At 41.4% G+C, this 15405-nt stretch overlaps 2 protein-coding genes across 2 annotated transcripts; both read right to left on the reverse strand.

The window, feature by feature from the left end:
• Positions 1-1811: 1811 nt before the first annotated feature.
• nrn1lb (neuritin 1-like b) lies at positions 1812-7658 on the reverse strand. The gene is made up of 3 exons (XM_076737618.1): positions 7405-7658; positions 4929-5076; positions 1812-3764 (listed from the first exon to the last, which is right to left on the reverse strand). The coding sequence occupies exons 1-3, from the start codon at positions 7457-7459 to the stop codon at positions 3464-3466; spliced, it is 504 nt and encodes a 167-aa protein (XP_076593733.1). The 5' UTR covers positions 7460-7658; the 3' UTR covers positions 1812-3463.
• Positions 7659-11732: 4074 nt separating this feature from the next.
• thap11 (THAP domain containing 11) lies at positions 11733-13941 on the reverse strand. Its single transcript, XM_076727447.1, has one exon. It carries the CDS (start codon positions 13586-13588, stop codon positions 12752-12754), a length of 837 nt encoding a protein of 278 aa, XP_076583562.1. The 5' UTR covers positions 13589-13941; the 3' UTR covers positions 11733-12751.
• Positions 13942-15405: the final 1464 nt, after the last annotated feature.

Genomic DNA, 15405 nt, shown 5'->3' on the forward strand with positions numbered 1-15405 from the left:
TCAAAGTTAAGGAATCAGGTACAGCCCAATATAACCTAATGGTTAAGGTTCTTACCACTTAACTGCAAAGTCTTCAGTTTTATTCTGGCTGCTGCATGTGGCCTCACTCACCAGGTTTCCTGTTGGTCTTTGAAAAGTTGTCCACTTTGCCAGGTTAGTATTTCAGCCTTTGCGTGACAGTAGTGGCTTTTGCTTCTTCGATTGTGTTTATTTCAGGTGGGTTGTAAATGATACAAGGCACAATATCTTTACCGTATCTCTTATATTTCTTTATTACGCTACTGTCTCCAAAGAAGAATGTGGGTGTTGAACTGACCAGTGACAGCGCTCCTGACTACATTAAAGGTATTATACAGCCAGTCTTCACTCTATCAGATTGCAGAGATCATTATTGACACACTTGCAGGTGTCAACATTTGCAACAACTGTAGCTTTGCCTTCTGATAGTAAACAGATAAAGTAAGTAAATTAACTTTACAGTAGGACCCCCTCTGTTTTTAGAGCCTTGAATCAAAGCAGGAAAAACATCAGGAAATCAGACTTACAGCTGTCAGTTAAGCAGCTTCTTCTCGTAGAGAGATTGAATAACATCATTGTTTACTTCTCATTGATTTACAATATATTTAATGTGTATTTCACGTATATATGTAGAGTTGGTGTGCAGTGCAGCTTGCAGGGTTGTAGCATTTGTTTAAAATAAAATTAAATCCTGGTCATATGGATGAGAGAGTACAATCCACTACACATGGAAGCATAATCCCAGCCATGATTTATGCTACACACCATCTGTTGTAAAGCATTGGTCAAAACCCCATGAATGTTGTTTTACATCTCACTGACTTTCAGCTGGCAAGAAGAGAAAAATGCTGTATTTTAAACATTTGAACATCTGGGCACAGAATGTGAAGGCTTTGGGGCATCTTAAAAAGATTTCGTGGTGATGTTGCAGATTTTCTCAAGTGAAATGCAGGACAAAGAGAGATTAGAGTGAGCAGACAAACTGAGGTGTTCTGGGGACAGTTCAAAGATTTTATCCTCCAGGCATGCTGCGCTGTTTTAAGAAGTATCTCAGGAGTTCACTTACAAAAGAAAAGAAAGAGGACTTTTCCATTTTTAATGAAGTTACACGTGTAAAACTGTGGAGTTGTACTATTACAAAAGGATGTTGAGGGTGGACCATCAAAAATAAGATTTAAAGAACATGAGAGCAGTTTTATAATGAAATTTAAAGTGAGCTTTTGGCAGAACAAATACCTCACACAGAAAAACAACCCAATTGTAACATACTTTAATTGTTTATATAGCTGTTTAGCCTGACAGTCAGACTGAGATGCACTGATTTAAAGACCTGGAACCAAGCTAATACTTATCTAATTAGCTGCATTAGCTTGATATCTTTAATATCTTATTATCTTTGAAAAAAGGTAGAAAAACACTTTCAGTAAAAGCTGGCAGTAAAAGTTTTTGGACATTTTCAGTGACAGGCACACTTCATTTAGATTGTTCCTCAAAGTAAACAAACACCTTCATATTTGTTCTTATTTCATGGTCAGTATAATCACATTGAGGTTCAGTCAGATGTGAATTCCCTCTCTGTCCGTGGTGACCTGCCATGCTGTGTGCAGACTGTCTGCAGTATTGAAAATCAGTCACTGTGGCCAAATCGGGGTTATAGTCTGCCTTTTAAACATGTAGTCTGTTAGCAACAAGCAGACAAAGCCAAAGACTTTTTGACATGCAGTCTGACTTGTTTCAGATCAAAAATGCTCTCGTGTACCACAGTCGTGGAAACTGCAACAGGAATCAACTGTAGAGGCTTAAACCTGGGAAGTGTATGAAACAGCACTATTCAAATCAGCCGTCAAACCGGTGAACTTTCGGTGGCACAGGCTGCATGGTGGTGACCTGACATTTAATCAGTGTAACACATGAATCTTTAAGCAGAAGCAGAATATAAAGCAGGATGCTCAATTCAGTACGCTGCAGTAATGAAGTTATTACCTCTGACCTTCAGCTGTCACACTTGCCCACATCACGATCAAGTCACACTTCACAACACCGCGGACATGGCAACACACCACACAACCAATCACCATTGACTTCCCACGTACAGTATTTATCCTCGACACAAAAACTGTTTTCAAGGGTTTCGAGGGGCAACCTGCTACAGAGATACATGAGACTAATCTATTCACCATTCTGCTGTTATGAAACTACTTAAGAGCATTAAGATTACACAGACACACAGACACACACACACACACACACACACACACGCACGCACCCACGCACACAACTGACACAAAAGCCCATCCCTTCAAGAAAAGTAATGGCTGTGATTTAAGGAAAATGACTCTGCATTGTGTATGTCAGCATACCTTTAATTTAAATATTTGTTGGGTCAAAAATTAGAGTGAATCAAAGACACATGTACCACTCCATGCTGCTGCTAAAAAAAGTATAATTCAAATAACCAAAAAAATCAGAAAATATTACAGTAAATATATTGGTGATGTGAAAACCAGTGAATGAAACGCAGTGTGTGGTTGAATAACAGGGCTCGCTCAGTTTCAGAGAAAAGTTCTACAGCATAAAGTACAGCAAGTGTTCATGTTTTAAGGATGAAATCTTGGAAATTCCCTCTTCCCACCACTGGCTGATGTGTTTTATTGAGATGTGTATGCTCTGCTTTGTGTCCCTTTTAATGGCCCAATGAGGATGTTTTAGCGTAAGCAGCAGTTCAGAATAGAAAAAGCAACATATACCTGCTTATAAAAGGACTGGAAAACCACTGATAGGGGTCACATGAAATGACACAGTTTTAAATGCTTCCAAACAGAAATCTAATTTTCTGACGTTAAACCAGTCATACAGGGTGATGAATTAACCTTGCTGCTCAAAAACACTGTTTTGCACCCTGTAATAACACTCACCCCTGCATCACCTTGATTGGATCACAAGCAGATCTGAACACCTGGCATTAAAACATCTCTCAAAATCTCCTTTGTCCTAAAAATCATGTGGTATGACTGCAGTAGTGCTAAAAAATAAAGTATTTACAATAAATATTAGCTGAAAGGTGAGATTTCTTTTCTTTCAGTGAAATGGAGAGCCTTTTCTTCTCTCCCTACATTAACAGTTTGTCTCTCCAGCCTATAAAAGTGTGACCATGTGCGTAATCACAAACACTTCTGCAGCACAATAACTGTTGTAGAATCCACTTATCTTGATATTTGTTTAATGCTTAAATTGACGCACCACCTTGTCCACATAAGAAACACTGAACAAAAAGTTTCATTTAGATCCAGTTATTGAAATCCTTGTTTTAGGATCGGCTTGTAATCATGAAGAGCCTGACTTGTGAAGAGGGTTAACCTCTTGTGTTTGGATCGTATGGGGAGCAGGACTCTGACGGCCAGCTGTCATCACTCTGATCAAAAGACTTAGATGTTAGATGGATGAACTAACTCCTGAGCAGTAGTAGGATGCTGCATACAGGGAACAACAGAGTGGTGAGGGTGGGGCTGTGCTTGCATGTTTGCCCTTTCAGTGTTTCCTGGTTGGTCTGGTCGGAGGTGGGAGGGCTCTGGGGTGGAGGCACAGTGCTGGGCGGTAGGGTGGTGCGGCTGGCACACATGTCGTAGAGGTTCCCAGAAAACTGCGTCTTCCTGGACTCTTGTCTTAGAGACTCCCAGACAGCTGCTGCCTCTCCGGGACAGCCGTCCAGAGCTGAGTTGGCACAAACGTGAAACGCGTTCCAGGACCTTCAAGGAACCAAGACATCAGTGTGAAATGTAGAAATGTAATGCAATGCATCATTTACCAGGACAGGAAGTAGAAAGTAAACTACAGTAATACAGTGATGCCAATTTTGCTTTTCCTGAGAGGTTTAACCCCTCATGTTGCTGCAGTGATGTACAGGTCTAATGCAGGACCCTGTGACATCACAGATGGGTGTGGTTACACGTGCAACAAAGCATATATTTGACCACATGCTCTGATATGAATGCTTGCAACATGTTTTCTTAATAGAGAACGAGTTTTCCCCCTGCTGCATCTGGAAACCACGCTTACGACACTGAAATACGCTGAGCCAAAACAATGAAGTTATGGGCCACAAAAACAAAACAATGACTTCAAAGACTCTCACTCTGCTGATGTCAGCACTTAGTTTAGCATCTTAGCATGCTAACATTCGCTAATAAGCACAAAACAGAGGGTACAGCTGAGACTGCTGTGGATGTTGTTCAATTTGCAGTTATTTAACATTGACTGTAGATAAAGATGATGACATGACAGCTCCACGAAAGTGAAGCCAAAACATCTCTATTGTCCCCTGGTGGATGGCTGCAGTATAGGTCATAAACCCCTCCACGTTAGCAGATTGGACAAGAGCTAAACTAAGTGTGAGTCAAACAATTTTTTTCCAAAGATGGTTTCTGTCATTTTAGATTTTTCTTATCACACTGATGTGTTCAAGTGTTATTTCTTCTGGTAGGTTTGGTTTAAATTACTTATTTGATACTATAAAAAGGGTGTGTGACAGCTGACACTGATTCACAGCTGAGTTGGACGGGTGCATGGGCGGGACCTCGCTAAAGTGGCTCCTCCGTCATGACTGCACTACTGGAAGTGGAGACATATCGTCCATGTTTATACACAGTCTGCAGCATTTAGTCACAAAAATTATCTAAATCCATCCAATAGCTATTGATATATTTCACCAAAATTGTCAACTCCATGGGGGTACTAGAGGAAAAGTCATGGGGAGTGTCTGTGCACAAGGTTGTGGAAATCCTTCCAACAGTAGTTGAAATGTCTGGACTGAAAGGTGGACTTTCATCCTTAGCAGGGCTAACACGGCTATTCATTAGAGCAGCTTTAAGGCTTATAACCTTTACAATTAGAGACAAGACACACACACACACCTGCAGATTGCATCAATGTCCTGCGTGTTCTGGTCTTTTTGTGTTTCCACCAAACTGTCTCCAAGTGTGAGTAAACACTGAGCAAAACTCTTGTAGATGGAACCACATGAAACAGGAATTGCAGCTCCAAAGCAAACTGGGGTCAAGCCTAGTGGAGAGGAAAAGACAAGAGAAAAATATATTTGAAGACTATATCAAGGTCATTTTATCACAATTGATATAAATACATGTGTTTTGGGGACATTGGGGATGAGAGAGAGAAATAAAATCACTAGATTTTTTGGGTTGGGGATTTCATCTTGTGGAGTGAGACACAATGTTTATATGTTTATCGAGACATGATCCATTCAGTGCTTGGATGGATCAAGCAAATACAGAAATATGTTGTATTCCGTTCATCTGGAGGGATTATACGCCCTCAGAGCCAAATTCAGTATGAGCTGTTTGAGCGCATTGATCAGCTCATACACAACACATCCGGCTGTGATTGAACTGGAAAGAGGACTTTTGTCCTCTGTACATTAATCCACTCAGTGCATGAGGGTATGGAGGTAGATCTCTTTCTGAAGACATCTATGGACAAATCCAGTTGTCAACGGCCTTAGGTAAACTGTTCCAGGGTCAAAGGTGCACTAGCCATATAAGTGAGTCATATGTGACCGTTGAACACCTCACTCCAAAGCCATGGATATGAGTGCACTCCTATATCAGTTTCCTCTCCTCTGGTTTCAGGCTTTCCTCAAGATTTTGGATTCTGGCTGCAGGAATTTGCTCCCATTCAGCCATGAGGACATTAATGAGGTCAAACACTGATGTTGGGTTATCAGACTCGGCTTGTTCCTCTTCATCCTCCAGGTGCCAGATGGGGTTGAGGTCGGATGAAGTTCTTCAACAAACTCAAAAAACGTTTTTTGATGAATCTCAGGCTTTTCCCAAACTACTGGCAGAAGTCAGATATTTATTGGCAGCATAGTACTGTGTCTTATATGTGATTTTTACCTTCAGTTTGTGTTCGATCCAACACCTGTAAACAGGGTTTCTATGTGCTCATTGTGCACTCTCTTTGCATGCCTCAAACTATTGGCACAAGATTGGAAGCACAGTATTTTCAATCATTTCACAGCATTAAAGGTACAATGTGTAAGATATGGCCACCTGTTGAAGGCCACTCCAAACAAACAGCATATCACTGGAGTTACTGCTCACTATACTCTTTGCTGTAGCTGTCCATGGCTGTAACTGCTAGCAGCCGTTAGCTACCCAGTTCAGTTAGGTCAGAGTGCTGTCCCCTCTTGAGGTACAAAGTGGTATTACAAGACAAACTGTCTAGTTAGCATGCTAACGTTAGAAGAAATCTCTGCGACACAATATGTAGACCTCTTTGACAGAACATCAGAACGGTTACTTCTTCAAATTCTGCTGAAAATTTTAGTAATTTTTTTTTGTTTTAAACTAAATCCATATCGTACACATTGCACCTTTAACATTTCCTTTGATTGCTGTGAAAGAATCAAGCTCAAAACATGAAAAAGAGCCCCCAACTTAAAGATGACAGGGTGTCCACAGTCTTCTGTACATACATGTAGTTCGTTAACCAGAGGTCAGTCAACCTTCGCAAGAAGTAACAAACCTTAAAATAATCATTTTCAAAGTGTTCCTTCTTTATGTTTGATTTAACATATCAGTGGGTAATTAATTTTATCTACAGTGGTTATCTTTCAGTCTTTAAGTGATGTTTCCAATTATTTTCAAGGTTTGCCATCTGTCTCCAGTCTACGCCTTAGAGAGACTGTCATGTCCAGCTGTGATTCAGCTTTTGCTGTCCTGGTTGTCCTGTATGAGTTTATTAATCACGTATGAATACGCATTGGTTTTTTGGGGGGGAGGTTTGTTTTTTTCGTTGTTGCTGTTGTTTTATTTCTCTTTTGTCTATTGTTTTGTTTTGTTTTGTTTTGTTGTTTAATTTCCATCTGAGCAGTTGTCGTTGTAAATCTCACAACCATGAGTGTGAGGCAAGTGTTGTTAATCCTGCGCAGAGTATTACTGAAAAAGTCAAAAGTCAAACAAACACCCAAATACATGATGCTGTACACCAAATGAATGCGCACACACACACACACACACACACACACACACACACACACAGGAGAGAGACAATCAGAACATGAGGGGACAGTGAGCATTTCATTAAGATAAGTGCATTTGTAAAACCTTCCTCTCCTCAGTTTCAGAACAAGCTCAATGGAATCTCCTTTATCAGGCCTTTTTCTGGCAAACCTGCTGAAATTCAACTTAAGTTTCTACCTCAGTCCAGTTTGAGACATATGTGCAGAAACAGACACATAAGGAAAACTGCTGAACCAGTAAGAGTGCACAAAACCGGACAGGCAAGAACAAACTCAGCACTGACAAACTTATTCCAGTCGACATAAACGCACAGACACAACACACACATCAATTAATGAAACATCCTTACTGAGGCAGAGAGCGATGGGCAGCAGTATCGTCGCCATGCCTGGTTGGGACTTCATTGTTCGTCCCACCTCTGAAAGAGAGGCTCTAATGTGAAGCTCCCACTGACTGTAAATCCAAAGAGTATGAAGTTGATGCTTTAAAATGTGATGTGTCCTGCTGTCCGTTGGGAATTCGTCAGATTGCTAAACTACAGCAATGCACAGAGGCACAACCCGGCTGGATTAACAGTGAAAGGGGCCGATGCATTGCGGAGCGTAAGAGGATGCTCTGTGTGAGTGTGTGCGGGCATGTGTGTGCGTGCGTGTGTGTGTGTGTGTGTGTCTGTGTACATGTGCACCAGGGAGGGGCACAAGGCGAGAGCCATAGAGGGCTTGGGAGCAGCAAACCAATGACAGCATCACAACACAGAGCGCTGGATTAGAGTATTCTCATTTCCGGTCTTTAGTATTTAGAACATTTATTTGAAACACAAATAAATCATATACAGTATAATGATGAGCAGCACACTCAGGCACCATCTCTGCCTTGTTCATACACATCTATCTGCTGCAAATGCATGGTTTCACCTTTGAAGGAGTGTGTAACAGAACATGATCAGAAGTGTGAGGATTTTATTTTTCATGTGGACAGATGGATGACATCCCAGAGAGGATAAGAGAATCCAGCTCACCTGGGAGTCCAACGTTGCCTTAGTGCGCCCTCTGAGAATAGTTGCAACCCATGTGAAAATCCTCTGCAGCTATGTGGGTCACGAGGGCTTATAGAGGAACACTGTGATGTGTTAAACTGTCTTAAATAAAGATTGGACAGCAACAAATGACACATGCAGACCCTGCTTTTAGATGGCTGATTGTAAACCATCTACCTTATTCCAAACATCCCTTACTTACATCTGTCTTACATCCCCCTTCCTCTGTCCCCCTGGGTCTCCAAATCCCCTGTTACGCCCCCCAGATGGCTCACACTCTGTGCATTAGTGTAAGTCCTGGTTCACATCTGCATACTGACACAGGAGAAATGGCAACCCATTGTTAATCTGCAGCTTAAAACAGCCATTAAATGCAGAATAATCTGTCTGAATCTGAAGCCACAGTCACAAATCAATACATCATGGGGGCTACTTTGGCTGCAACTCCAATTGTGAGTCTCCCTGACAACATCTGTATTAACTCAACAAATACAGGTTGTTTTTAATTCTCATCTTGCAGATGTGCTCAGGATCAATCAAGCAAGATGAGAAAAGTCATTCCACAAAGAGATATTTCAGCTTTTAGGACTTTTCTACTTGTTACATGTTGACTCTTAGTTCCAATTAAGATAATCTTAATGCTGTACTTGTATGAAAAGTGATACTTTAGTGTACCTCCATAATTGTGTCAAATGCTTGGGGAAGGCCCTTTCCTAATTAATCCATAAAGTTAGATCCATAAGGAGATGGTTTTCCCAGTCTGATGTGGAAGAACTTGACTGGTCTGCACGGAAAGCCATCCATCACCTATCACATGAACTGGAACAGCGACTGTGAGCCAGGCCTTATCATCCAACATCTGTGGCCAACCTGATGCTCTTTTGGCTGAATAGAGCGAATCTCTGCATTCAGGATCCAAAATGTTCGGGAAAGACTTCACAGACAAGTCAAGGCTGTCAGAGCAGCAAATTAATGCACATGATTAGAATAAGAAATTCATCAATCACTTATGTTACAATGTCCACATGCTTTTGGATGTAATGTCTTTGGCACTCTGAAGTAGGTGCTCCATCCTCACCATTACGCTTTGCAACAGCGAAGTTGCTGTCTCTGTGTCCTGGTTTCTATCCAGGTGTTGTCGTACCTGGTGTTTCCACTGCACGTGTAGTTCAAAGTAGGACCTGGTGGGTTATAGTGGTCACAATGGATTCCCATCGCAACTGATTTCAGTGACGAAAACAGGATCAAAACACACGTCTTGCAGCACAATGAACCTTTCTGCCCTCCCAACGTATTCTCAGTTTGCTACACAGTCACATTTTTACCAAAATATTCCTAAATATTTCTGCTTCCATCTCAGCCCTTATGCACCATCCTCTCCAGCTCACAAGCAGACGTGTCTACTGGTTTCTGCATGTTTGAGTGCATACATTTTCTATATGAACTTTTTATACTATCAAAAGAAGGCAAATTTTGTAATTGTTAAACAAACACCCGAGCAGCAAATGAATGAGCAGAATCATGTAGTCTTCTGCAGCCTCTCTGCTGACACATACACACCCATTGATGCTCCTGAGCCATGCACAGTGTGTTGAAAAAGATCATATAAACACCCACTAAAAGGCATTTGCAAAAGGCATGTGAAGACAAACAAAAGGTTCTTGTTGAATATTTTCAAAATACAACCAAAAGTGTCACTTTGACCAGTCTATTTTGTTAGTAAATACCAACAAGCCCTAATGAGATTTTATCTAATGGCAACCTTTTTTCCAGGCACAGATATTAAGTTGTTTGCTCTCTTTATTTTATACTGTGTATGTACAGTGATGTGAAAAAGTGTTTACCATTAAGGGGGAAAAAACCAAAAACCTACACAGCCCAGGATTTTTTTTTTCCCCTTCATAATAAACACCTTCATTTAAAACTGCATTTTGTGTTTATTTGTGTTATCTTTGTCTAATATTTATATTTGTTTGATGATCTGAAACATTTAACTGTGACAAACACGCAAAAAAAATAAGAAATCAGGAAGGGGGCAAACACTTTTTCACACCACTGTATACACTGTGATGTCGAACCCTGGACCACATGTTGTGTACACTGTTCTACTTCATGCACATTACATAATTATTCTCAAACAATGAGACAATCTGACAGGAGAAGCTATTGTTTGGCCTGAATGTAAAGACGGTTGTGGTAAATGGCAGCAGCCATAGAAAAAGGAGTTGTGTAAGTTTGATCGACAGCTCTGGATTAAGGCATTATGCAACACTGTTGGGAGTAAAAAAATAAATCCAGATGAGATTAGGATCTGGATCGTCGCTCTCCAATGCTCTCTGTCTATCCATTCATCCGCTTCTCTCTCTTTCTCTGTTTCATGTAACAGCATTATCACGGTAGGTGTTCAAAATTACACATTTTAAATAGACGGGTTGAGTGAGTGCACTGCAGCTTTACATTCACACTGAGACGTTTGACATTTCAATTGTTTAATAAGAGGAACAATTAAGGAAATCACCATCCAAGCTGCCAACAAACAGATAGATAAAGCCATATAGACACAAGCTAAACCTCCTCTCCTCAAGCTTCTATCCCGTCGCCATCTAGAGGGTGAAAATCCTGCTGCAACATCTGTTCTGCCAAAGACAAATTTTACACTTCTGCTTTGTACTGTGTGTGAAATCTGCTATCAACCTGTGTCAGAGTCAAGAAAATAACCAAGAAACCATCATTCATACTGTGCTCTCACTGTGCGGCACTGATCATGCTGAAATGTATAGTCAAGATCAGAGAATTATTTGCTTAATTTTTATTGTTTATGATTTATGAAATAAAAATAGCAAACCTGCTGGATATGGTTTCTCAAATGTGACAAATTGCTACTTTTGAAGACACTACTTCATCTTGTAAAGGTCACTTTTCTTTAGTTTTAGACATTTTATGGTCTAAACAATAAATGAATCCCGCATTTAATAACTGAAGACATCAATAATTAAAATAACCCTAAATTGAAATCTGAACAGAAATATCAGTGTCTCCTGAGTTTTGCCATTTGTGTTACCGAGAGAAACTCCAAGAACAAGTAATATTTCAAAAAACGATTCAGAAGAAACAGCTGAAGTGATGAGTGGCACACTTCACATCATATCTATCGCATTTCTCTTAATAAGGCAACACTTTGTTCAGGACGCACTCTGACAGGAGTAAAGCTTTAAGCACCAGGTGGCCCAAAGGTGAATGAAACAGGGCAGCAATACTGAGATTTGATGTCTGAGTTCATGCTTTTTTCCCATCACAAGTCTTTAGGATTGACGACTGAATATGATACAAATTTTATTTCATTTTCCACAAAAGAGCTTAAAAAAAAACACTCCTGATATTTGACAACAGAGCTGAAGTCACTAGAAATTTGTATCTCTTAAATATTCCTAATTCCTAATAATAAAATTCCTAAAATGAAAAGTCCAAACAAGAGCTTGTGACAGATAACTACAGCCCAGATATGCTGAGCCACAACGCTTCAACATAAAGGTAAAAACAATACAAATAACTCACAGCCTGTTTCAACTTTGTTACTGTGACACTGAACAACATCAGGACACATTTCTTGGGTTGAGAAATGATTCAGCCTGAATCAGCACTATTTCAAAATGAAATTTACTTCAAAGTGAGAGCAGAGCTGTCAGACAAAGTTCATGAATCAGAAATGTATGTGACATCCTGGAGCATAAAACACTGATGAACAGGACAGAGAGATGCAGCCACTCGACTTCTGTGTGGAGGAAGATCTGACCATAAACTCACAACTCATTCACAAATCACACTGAAACAAGCACGTGCTGTTTCACACAACAACCTTGTGGGCAGACAGTCATGTTGAAGTTGCATAAAGTATCTCGACCAAATGGTTTTCTTTGCTCTTCTCTTAAGATTTCCAAATACAATGATGGACAAATGTAACTTAATGCATGTCTTCAAGAAAAATCCCTTAATAGCACTATAACTTTTGAGTGCCCCTTCAGTTCCTTCAAGTCACGTATGTCTTCAGCATCAGAAATAAAGGAAAACAACTGAAGGTACCTGAAGGTAACTCAGATAAAATCATGGTAGAGTTTCATCTCATTGGCTAACACCATAAGTGTGCCAAGAGTAGTGTTGCGTTCACAAAAAATGTACTTTACATCACCTCTGCAAATCTATTGGGAGATGTTTCTTGCAATAACCTCCTGATATAAATGCCTAGGCAACAAAATAAAAACATTGTCAGAGAAATCTTAAGGAGCAAAACTCTTGATACAATTAGGCAGTTTGGAGCATCTGTCTTCCCATCAGTCTGGTAATAAATTGGGCGAGTCTGTGCAAACTGTGAGTCTCGGCTGAATGAATAACACGTGTATTATTGACCTTGGTTGGGCTGCAGGCCAATAGTGGACTGTGCATGTTTCTAAGTAATTAGATGTTATTAATATAAGCTACATAAACTAGCCAGCCAACTTTTTTACGCCAGGCCTACGAAAAATCTGTTCTACTTGTTGAAAATAAATTGTCATCGCTCGTAGTTTTATACAAAATAGGGCTGGAGCTGCTGTCTTCAAACACCTCGGTGTCATCTCTGGTAGTCTCAGTCTTTTCACGGGTCGTCTCCAGTGATGTTCACCCATCAGATTTTCTTCCGGACGCTAAAAGCCACCACCGAGTTTCCATAGAGAAGCCGGTCCCGCTCCCGCACCTCCTCCTGCAACTTGGCCTCGGCCACCCGGAGCTGGCGGATGGTCGCTTTCATCTCCTTCATCTTCACCTCCATCAGTGCGATGATGTCTCGCTGCTCGTTCAGTTTCCGCAGCAGCTCGGCGGATGTGGTGCCAGTGGTCAACGAGTACGAGTGGTCCAGTGGGCTGCTGGTCACACTGACATACTGCACGGGCGGCTGGTGCAGGGCGGACGCGTTTTCGACCGATGAGTCGTCGGCGGTCAAGTCGTCGGCGGTGCCGATCGGCGCGTTGTAACAAGTCCCCTCTGACTGGGCGGGCAGCCGTGCCGTGCCCAAGTACTCCCCGTTTTGGCCTATCTGAACCACGGTGATGCTGTCGTCGCTAGCCTCGCCGCCAGCGTTGCCCTCGGCTCCCTCTGCCGTGCTGCCCAGGACGCTGGCGAGGACAATCCCGGAGGTCGCTGCAGCGGCGGGGGCAGGAACCGCCGCGGACACTTTCCTGCCTCTGCCCCGCCGACTCCTGCGCTCATTCACCCCCCGCAGAGGAAAGAGGGACGGTACTCGAATGCTGTAGGTCTTCCTCCCGCCGGCGAAATGTACGCTGCATACCCGGTGTCCTGTGGTAGGCTGGAAGGTGCTGAAGCAGCCGCTGACCCCGGCCCGGGAGATGTTCCTCAGCCACAGCTCCCTCAGCGTGGTGTCTTTGGGAAATGTGTAGAAGCGCAGGTCCCGGTCCCGGTGCGAGTTGTTGTAGCAACCAGGGACACAGCAGGTGAACCCGGGCATGTTTACCTCAATGCCGAGGCTAAAAACCCCGTCTTCGAATTAAGTTTAGGTTATTTTATTGTTGTTTCTTTATTCTATGCGTTGTTAAAAAGCTCAGTGGCCTGCAAGCGGAACTACACGTCCCACAACGCTAACGACTTCCTGTTTATTTTTCACCCAAAGTGAGCCGCTCTTCTTCGTACGACGACTGAATCCACTCGACTTTATCCGGATTCAAAGCATACGGAGCTTGAAATTGTGCTGAATTCGAGGCTGATATTTTATTTTCGGTGGTAAATGTCTTGTTTTGTTCTTCGCAGTGTTATCAAGCCAACCGTCCTCCATTGAGAACTAAAAGTCCCATAATGCTTTGCACTTCCTGTCCAAGTCCGTTAGTGAACTACCGCCCCTGGTGGTCAGTATTCGGTAACGCAATGCTGAGCTCAGCCTAGAGCTGTAGGCTTGTGTATTGTTTCCATATCCACATCTTTTCTTATTTTGTTATAATACAGACACGCTGAAAACAATGTCAGCATGTAGAAAAACAATACTTTCATGCTTAAAAGTTTCCAAAGATTTGTAATAATCACCTGTTTCCATGGGAAATGATTTACAATTATCTGTATTAATACAGGTATTATTTTCCATGTGTAATTAAAAAAAAAAAAGCTCTGCATATCCACACAGGTGTTTTAAGAAGAGAATTCTAAAGGCAATCAAAAATTTAATAGTATGTTGTTCAAGAACAGAACTATTTTTCCGACATGGTCCCAGTACTTGCACCTTATACACTATGAGTCTACGTGAGGGATGTATTTCTTGAGATACCAAAAAGTGTAGTTTTAATCTTGGATATATCCAATCAATAAAACATATGCTATCATTAAAATTGCTCAATTCATCTCAAGCATCCATGTAGGGTGAAATTGAAGGTGACAGAATGTTAATAGGTTTAAAAGGAAATATTTACTCTTGCTTCATTTGAATCCAATCCACTCATTGGACTCTATCTTCTAAAATATCATTGTCCAGCCATGACTGTCTGCATGTTGTAGTAATCTTTATCGGCCACCTGATGGCCATGTAGATTCCTCCTTTGTGAGTCTGTGGTGGTAACCACAGGGAACTACCAGCCCCAAGTAACATATGGAGGATATTTTTGTCCGGTGGATATATCCATGGAGTTGCATGGTCAACGATTTCCTCCCTCTGTGCACCTGTGATCTCTCCTATCATCCTCAAAACACTGTTCCTCTTGTCATCCGGCTATACTCTACTGATTCACATGGCAAACATCTATCTGTACACAGCAGACACATCTGTAGTTTGAAGTACAGATTACATTCTGACACATCCTTAACCAATATATGTAAAGTTTTAAGTCTTTATGCAACAGAAAACAGACTTATATTCTGAAATAATAAAATATAGAATAATAAAATATATTTTATGCAACTGCACAAAATACCAAAATATCACCAGAAAGCAGCTGGCAGGCAAGCAGTGCTGTTTTCTTAAATGTTCCCTCTGCTATCAGATGACAGTAATGGAGACAAAGTTCAGGAGTGGTACTAGACTGTATGCTGAAAAAAGACAGACACTGTAATATGTTTGGCTCCTCTTTGAATGTAACACTGTAAAGAAATGTGGGAGCATTCTTGGGGTTTGTTGCGACAAGTCTGTGTGTGAGCACAGAGGGCAGGCATGGAGTTTTGTTGGACCAGGCCTCATGGTGCTGACAGTCTCAGGCACTGGAGTCCTCATCTGTTACACTGGAGTTTGGTAAATTTGAAATCTCTTTGAAGAATGCACCATGTTGTTTAGATTCTTAAAGCCAG

The sequence above is a fragment of the Chaetodon auriga genome, chromosome 1 (assembly GCF_051107435.1).
Source record: "Chaetodon auriga isolate fChaAug3 chromosome 1, fChaAug3.hap1, whole genome shotgun sequence".
In the NCBI taxonomy this organism is placed as follows: Eukaryota; Metazoa; Chordata; class Actinopteri; order Chaetodontiformes; family Chaetodontidae; genus Chaetodon; species Chaetodon auriga.